Below are 7,926 nucleotides of genomic sequence, written 5' to 3' on the forward strand. Positions count from 1 at the left end.
CTGAAGGACATTCGGCCCTCATACCTGTTCTGCCATCTCATTACTCCACCGGTCAACTCTCGGAACTTCAACTCACTCAGAGCTCCGTCGCCCTCCCCCTCGTTCATCGCCCCCCTCCCTCACCTCCCCATTGCCTGTGAACTCACCCCGGCTCCTATTCCAGCAACGTATACTCCCCCCACAATAATGTCCCCACCCTCCTGCAGCACCGCAATCCCCAAGCTCTCTGTCTCTCCCCGTCTCCGGGGTCCCCCTGAACTAACCTCCCGCCCAAAACTGTATGGACACTGAATTATCCAACAGCCAGTACCATCCCCGCCCCATCCCATCCTCTGTACATTGCACCCACCCCAGCTGCCCCCTTTCCTTCCCCAATTCCCATTGCCCTGTCACCCTGCTCCTTTCCCCTCCTTTGTGCATTTACCTTCCATTCACAAGACCCCTTTACCCCACCTTATTTTCACCCCCCTTCCACCCACATCCCCACGTCTATTATTACACTTCACCCCCTCTTCCCTCCGGATCTGTCCCCCTTGTGTCTCCTTATCACCTCCAACCTTTGTCCCTTATTCCACCCATCTGCCAATCAACCCCCCCCCCCCCCCTCACCTGTATCCACCTATCACTTGCCAGGCTTTGCCCCCCCCCCCCCCCCCTCCACATGTGCCTCCCTTTTCCACTTTCTCCCCCCTATTCATGAGAGGAATAGATCGGGCAGATGCAGTCTCTTAACCAGAATAGGTGAATCGAGGACCAGAGGACATAGGTTTCGGGTGAAGGGGGAAAGATTTAATAGAGATCTAAGGAGTAACCTTTCCCACACAAAAGGTGGTATGTGTATGGAACAAGCTGCCGGAGGAGGTAGAAACAGTTAGACAGGTACTGTACATGGATAGGACACATTTGGAGAGATTTGGGCCAAACGCAGGCAGGTGGGACAAGAGTAGCAGGGGCATGTTGGGCCGAAGGGCCCATTTCCACACTGTTTCACTCTATTACTCTCGAGGACTCCAACGGACCCGACCCGAAACATCGCTTTCCATTCCCTCCACAGATGCTGCCTGACCAGCAGGGTTCCTCCAGCATGTTGTGTTTTGAATTGGAACGAATCTGTTACCCAGAGAGAGCTGAGCGAGTCCCAGCACCACACTGAGAGGGGAGATGATCACGTTTGGCTTCTTGGTTCCATTCAGGACCTCCCGGAACATCTCCATGCCAAAGTCAGTGATGGCTTTTCCCAACAGCTGCATGGTCTCCGGTGAGCTGGCACCCGCACATGGCTCTGGCAACTGCTCCCCACCATCACTCCGACGCTGCTGCTTCTTCAACTCATTCATCGTTGCAAGCCATTCAGCTTCGGAAAATGATGGGGCTTCTAGATGGTGGGTGCCGTCACAACCACCATCTGGATGGTCACCTCCTGGATGAACATGTGGATGGTGGGCGCCATCATAATCACCACCTGGATGGTCACCTCCTGGATGAACATGTGGATGGTGGGCGCCATCATAATCACCACCTGGATGGTCACCTCCTGGATGAACATGTGGATGGTGGGCGCCATCATAATCACCACCTGGATGGTCACCTCCTGGATGAACATGTGGATGGTGGGCGCCATCATAATCACCACCTGGATGGTCACCTCCTGGATGAACATGTGGATGGTGGGCGCCGTCACAAGCAACATCTGGATGGTCACCTTCCGGATAAACACCTGGATGGTCAACCTCGGGATCAACATCTGGATGGTGGGCGCCGTCACAACCACCATCTGGATGGTCATCTTCTGGATCAACGTCTGGACGGTGGCCACCTTCCGGGCAGTTGCAAGGCTTGTCGGTGGCCATTGGGTCGGCTTCTGTCCCAGCCGGCTGGACATCCTCATCTGACGGCAGGGTGGAGGGGGTAGCTGAGAGCTCCTGGGCTTCAGTCAGCACCTGTGGAAGTCAGAGACAAGGTTGTTCAGGCAGGTGCTGGGGTTGTGTGTGTGTGTGGTGGGGGGGGGGGGGGGGGGCAAGAGGGGGTAAAATATCAGAGCAGTAAGAATGAAGAGAAGAAAGACGAGATGAAAGTCTGCTTTTCTGCAAGACTTCTTGACCAAGTCTCCCTCACCGCCCCCTCCCACAGTGCTGCGTTCCCTCTCCCCATCCCGCACACTCTCCCCTGACCTGTGCGCGGGGCCGTTACCTCTGCAGGATTCCCAGTGCTGGAGGTTTCCGGACCCAGCATGTCATCCTCCCCCCCTGGGGAAACATGGTGGACAGCGATCAGTCTCATGCCGGCCACTGAGGCAATGGGAGCAAGCGGCTGAATGAGCCGTCCTGCATCCACGAGCGCATGAGTGAAGGAGGGAGAGTGGTGGATGTGCTGGGACACAGTGAACATCTCACTGACCAGAGAGGAGAGTGAGTAGCCATCTCATTGACCAGAGACCATCTCATGGGCCAGTGACAAGTGACCAACCCATTGACCAGTAACCAAAAAGAGACCACCTCACTGACCAATGACCAGTAACCACCCCACAGAGGGGTGTGTGGGCTGGGGGTGTTGGGTTTAATCGGTCATTGCCTGTTCAGTTGCAGATCAGCCGCTGATCTTCAGAAGGGAAGCCTTCCGGAGACTGACCGTCAGGGGACTCCGGCCATCGCGGGGGGTGGTGGAGGGGGGGGGGGGGGGGGGGCACTCTACCCCTCCAAGCTGATGGGATTGGCGACCGTGAGCTCGGGGTAGAATCCTACGTGGGAGGGCAGTGGGGGGGGGGAGGAGCAGAGAGGGTGGGAGGGAGGAGGGCAAGGGGGATGGAGGTAGGAAGGCGAGAGGGGAAATAGAGGGAGGATGGATAGCGAGAAGAGGGAGGAGGGAGGGAGAGCAAGGAGGGAGATAGGTGAGCAAGGAGGGAGGGGAGGAAGAGAGGAAAGAGATAGGAGGGAGGGGGGAGAAAGGGGGAGTGAGGAGGGATGAGGAGATAAGATGACTCTTTACATCAGCGATGTTCACGGACGTGAGGAAACACAAGAGAACGACGATCAAAGTCCGAGTCTTCATTTTGGATCTCTGCAAAACAAAGCACAGGTCTGACCTCCGGCAGGGGAATGATAAACGGTAAATGAGATGGTCTCTGGTCAATGAAATGGGGCGGTGGAGCCGCGGTGGAGCAAGAGGGGGTGGCGGTGGGCAGTAGGGTCACCGCGCTCCCCTGCGCCCCACTGCACCCCTTCCCCACAGTCCAGTGCCTGGCACACACACAGCCAGAGCCCCACAGTCAACAGCACCACGTCGGACTAGCAGTGGTCTGAGCGCTGGGAGACCTGAACTTCCAGCAGGCTGGTTTATGGAGACGCAAACCCAGCCACAAGGGTAGAGGGGGAGGGGGGAAGGTGGAGGAAGGGGAGAGGGGGGGGGGGGGGGGTAACTGGGCAGCCATCACAAGAGAGTCCAAGGTTAGGAGGGGAGAGAGGGCAAGGGATTGTGGTGGGGCAGCTTCTGCAAGGAATCCCAGAGGTTGTCAAGGCGGCTGGAGGAAGAGTGACAGAGGGGGGGGGGGGGGGAGGGGGTCGACACGAGGGTGGGGGTGATCAGAGAGACCGGGCCAGCCGGGTGTAGAGTGGGTGCTGCATTGGGATTATGTGTGCGACAGGATGGGTGTCTGATGGAACATGGAACAGGGGAGGAGAGGGTGAAGGGGATGGTGAGGGGGGGGGGGGGGGGGGGGGGGTGCCCCGGACCTGTGGTGGACCCGGCCTCGTGGAGAGGTGACCAGCGGTCCCGCGTGGTTCCAGTTGGGATGCTGAGCTTCTCGTCAATTTATGAGATCAGAACTAAGGGGGGAGTCACCTTCTTGAACCAGAGCGGCCAATGCTGACGGTGGTGCCATGAAGGTGTTAGAGAGACGGGTGATGTGCCCCCCCCCCCCCCCCCCCGGTGTCTACTGGCCTGGTGGTTCAGGGGGGGGGGAGGAGCAGCCTGGGTAAATTTCTTCACTCCAAGGATGGATAATATTTGGAATTCTTTCCTCGGCTCAGTCACTGGTTCTGTAAGTCTGTGGTGGAGACTGCCCATGCCGGAGTGTTGACGTACAAGCATAAGACATGTGGGAAGTCTAAGAGGACGCCATTTGGCCCTACTCTACCAGCGGTTATTGCATCATGACTAATCCACCAGCATCATTGTCTGTGTAAGGGAACAGCAGCCACATCTCCCCCACCCACCCACTCACCATCCTATCCTACCAACTCACGCATGCACCCACACCCCTCCTTCAGCTTTTCTCAACTTCTAATGCACATCTCAGCTTGTGGGACCCTCTTTCCTGGGCCAATGGGCCAGCACCTACCACGAGGGTTTCACACCCAAGCCGTCTCACAGCAGTCTCCTCCTCCCATGTCACCCGTGCCCGCTCTCCTCAGATCCCACTCTCTCCTCCTCCCTCTTGACCTTGCCCCCACCCCCAACGTGTACATAAAGGTTCAGGTTCCACTAACCGTCACTCATTTACCGTTTATCATTCCAACTGCATTACGGGAACTTGATCGGACCGCCCCTCCCCCACGGCGCTCATAACAACTCACACCCCCCCCCCCCCCCCCCCCCCCCACCCCCCACCCCCCCCGCCGCCCCTTCCCTGCAGACCCTGCCTCGATGCAAACACACAGGGCTCCGCATCGGCTGCTGCTCGGAGAGCGCCGGCCCCGTCCTAGCGGGAGGTGTGGGGAGGAGGGGTAGCCGAGGGCGGTGTGTCCACCCGCATGGTAACCCGGCCACCCCTCAGTCTGTCCCCAACACGGGCACGCGCAAACACGGGCACGCGCAATCCCGGGACTGCCCCGCGCGCCTCGCACCTCAACCCCGGGAGTGGTCAGACCCCGGGAGCTGTATCTGACCACCCGGCCCGTCACCCCTGCCTCGGACAAGGAAGCCCCCCTCCCCTCCCCGTCAATACAAACCCCTCGTCCCGTCCCCTCCCTCCGCAAGGGGGGGGGGGGGGCGATCCAATCTCCACGAAATGGCTTCCCACCCAAACACCCCCACTCAAACCCCTCTACCCAACGCCCACCCACCTCCCACCCAACAACCCCCACCCGCATAACCCCTATTCCGCCCCACTCCCCCTCCCCCCACAAGGCTTCCAACCCAAACACCTCATCCACCCCCTCAACACCCCTCTTACCCAACCCCTCCCCCTACTCACCCCCCCCCCCCCCCCCCCCCCCCTCCAAAGGGCCCGGCTCCCCAACACAAGACCATTTGCAGCTGGGAGGTCGCGAGTTTGGGAGAGCGGACCATGGCCGCGGGAGGCGAGGGTACCCAGCGGGAAGACCTACCTCTGCCGCCTCAGCCCGTCCCGTATCCACTCCCAGCCTGAAATGGCCAAAGGCTGCCGAGGTCAGTGGTATACTCGACCACTGAACCAACAAGCAGTCGCTGGCCAGACCCACACTTATCACCAGCTTCCCTTCAACAAACATTGAGCCTGTTAAACATTTGCTCGGAGCCTGCTGCACATTCCCCACAAACACCGGCCACTCAGCGTGTCCGAGCTGACCACAGGGCAGCTCCACGTCCCTTCACACCCGCACCCCTGAACCCCGTTCCCCCAAACATTCTCCATTGCCCCTCAAGTTAAACTCCCTCCACACCCGCAACCGTAAGCTTCATCCACACCACCTCCTAAATCGCGTACCCTGAAACACCCTCCAACACCTGTACCCCGAAATTCCATCCACCCCTCTCCAGTCCCACTCTCCCTAAACTCCAACCTCCTTTCCCAAAGTTCCATCCTGCCCCCATAAACTCCAGCCACACCACTTCTCCCCAAACTCCTTCTGACCCGCTCAACTCAATCCCCCTAAAGTCCATCTGACCCCCTAACATCCCTCCCCCTGAACCACACGCATACCCTCCCCTCCCCTAAATTTCCTCTGTAAATTTGTAAATGGAGTTAGAGCAGATTGTGGCTGCAGTGGTGGGTGTACAGGGACTGAGAACATGTCTTTGCGGGGATAGTCACAACAAGCTGGAGTTACTCAGCGCGACAGGCAGCACCTCTGGAGAGAAGGGTCTCGACACGAAACGACACCGGTGTTGAGGGTTATTGTGAAGGATGTTTTGTTTTCTAACCTCACTGACTGGTTTATGTCAACAGTTAATGCACAAGTTGCAGAGGAGGGGTTGCTGACCCCTGGGCCCAGCAGTTTGTTTTGGATTATGGTGTTGAAGGTTGAACTATAGTCGATAAACAGGAATCAGTCATGTGTGCAAAGGAACTGCAGATGCTGGTTTAAACTGAAGATAGACCCAAAGTGCTGTAGTAACTACAGCGGGTCAGGCAGCATCTCTGGAGAAAGGGGATGGGTTGCGTTTTCAGACCCCAAACATCACCCATTCCTTTTCTCCAGAGATATTGCCTGACCTGTGTAGAGATACAGCGCGGAAACAGGCCCTTCGGCCCACCCAGACACCGATCCCCGACAATTTGCAATTTACAGAAGCCAATTAACCTACAAACCTGAACGTCCTTGGAGTGTGAGAGGAAAGCGAAGATCTCGGAGAAAACCCACGCAGGCCACGGGGAGAACGTGCAAACTCCGTATCGACAGCACCCGTAGTCGGGATGGAAGCCGGGTCTCTGGCGTTGCAAGACAGCAACTCACCAATGCCGTCCTAATACCCGTTGAGTTACTCCAACACTTTGTGTCTCTCTTAGGAGTCTGTCTGTCATGGGTGTCCTTGTTATCCAGATGCACCGACTGCCTCCTCGCCACTAGTCTCTGCCCCTCTACCCGTTTGAATCCTGTCCCCTTCTCTGCTGAAGTGTCTGCCCTCCCTCCTGCAAGCTGGGAGCCCGGGGGTGTGATGGACTGGGACATGTCTACAACTGACCGCAGTTTCCTGCTGTCTCTCTCGGTCTCGGCCAAACCACATTGTGTGCATCCCAGTAAGGTTCTTTCTATGGAGCATCTGTACAAATTGGTATGTCGTTGAAGACATGTCAAATGTCCTCCAACTCTTGAGGAAGTAGACGAGTCAGTGTGCTTTCTTACCGATGGCGTCAGTGTGGTGGTGAACCAGGGAGCAGTGATATTTACTCCCATGAACTTGAATCTCTCAATGATTTCCACTTCAGCACCATCGATGCTGCCTGGGCGGATGAACCACATTTCCTGAAGTCAGTGACTCGCTCCTTTGCTTTGCTGACATTGAGGGGAGAGGATGTCTTCTGGACACCTAAGTGTTACTAAGTTTCCATCTCCTTTCTGCAACGTTGTTTGAGATCCTGCCCAGCACAGTGGTGTCATCTGCAAATGGAGTTACAGCAGGATTTGGCCACAGTCACGAGTTTACAGAGTATACAGTAAATGACTGAGAACACATCCAGTGTTGAGAATTATCATGGTGGATTTTTTGTTGTCTATGCTTACTGATTGTGGTTTATGGGTCAGGAAGTCGCAGATCCAGTTGCAGAATGGGGTGCTGGCTCCAAGGTCCAGGAGTCTGGAGATGAGTTTGATTGGGATGATGATGAAGGTGGAGCTAGAGTCAATAAGCAGCAGGATGCTGTCGGTGTCCTTGTTATCCAAGTATTCCAGGGATGAGTGAAGGGCGAGGGAGATGGCGTCTGTTATGAACCAGTTAGCATGGTGGGCAAACTGTAATGGATCAAGGCCGTCTGCTGGGCTGGAGTTAATGTGTGCCATAACCAATTTTCTCAAAACACTTCATGATGGTGGATGTCATGGCCATTGGCACACTACCCTGCCTTTTCTTTAGGACTGGGAGGATATTAGTCTTTGTAAAGCAGGTGATAACCATAAAACAGAGCAGCAGAGGTTAAAGATGTCCACAAATGCTCTGAGCAGCTGGTCCATACAGGTTCCGAGACTCCGACTAGCCAGTTGCTTTCCGCGTGTTCAACCTCAGGAAGGC

The 7,926-nt window shown here is 56.5% G+C and overlaps 1 protein-coding gene across 2 annotated transcripts in view; it reads right to left on the reverse strand.

The window, feature by feature from the left end:
- serpinf2b (serpin peptidase inhibitor, clade F (alpha-2 antiplasmin, pigment epithelium derived factor), member 2b) overlaps positions 1-5,544 on the reverse strand; it is an 11,954-nt gene extending 6,410 nt beyond the window's left edge. The window contains exons 1-3 of one of the 2 annotated variants that reach the window (XM_055657771.1): positions 5,325-5,544; positions 2,986-3,057; positions 1,118-1,940 (exon numbers count right to left, since the gene is read on the reverse strand). In XM_055657771.1, the coding sequence (XP_055513746.1) occupies positions 1,118-1,940; positions 2,986-3,057; positions 5,325-5,468 (1,039 nt within the window). In that variant the 5' untranslated portion in view covers positions 5,469-5,544. Of the gene's footprint in view, positions 1-1,117; positions 1,941-2,985; positions 3,058-4,336; positions 4,406-5,324 lie in introns of those variants that run through there. The other variant, XM_055657772.1, reaches the window with a different exon arrangement.
- Positions 5,545-7,926: the final 2,382 nt, after the last annotated feature.

The sequence above is a fragment of the Leucoraja erinacea genome, chromosome 28, assembly GCF_028641065.1.
Source record: "Leucoraja erinacea ecotype New England chromosome 28, Leri_hhj_1, whole genome shotgun sequence".
Classification (NCBI taxonomy): Eukaryota; Metazoa; Chordata; class Chondrichthyes; order Rajiformes; family Rajidae; genus Leucoraja; species Leucoraja erinaceus.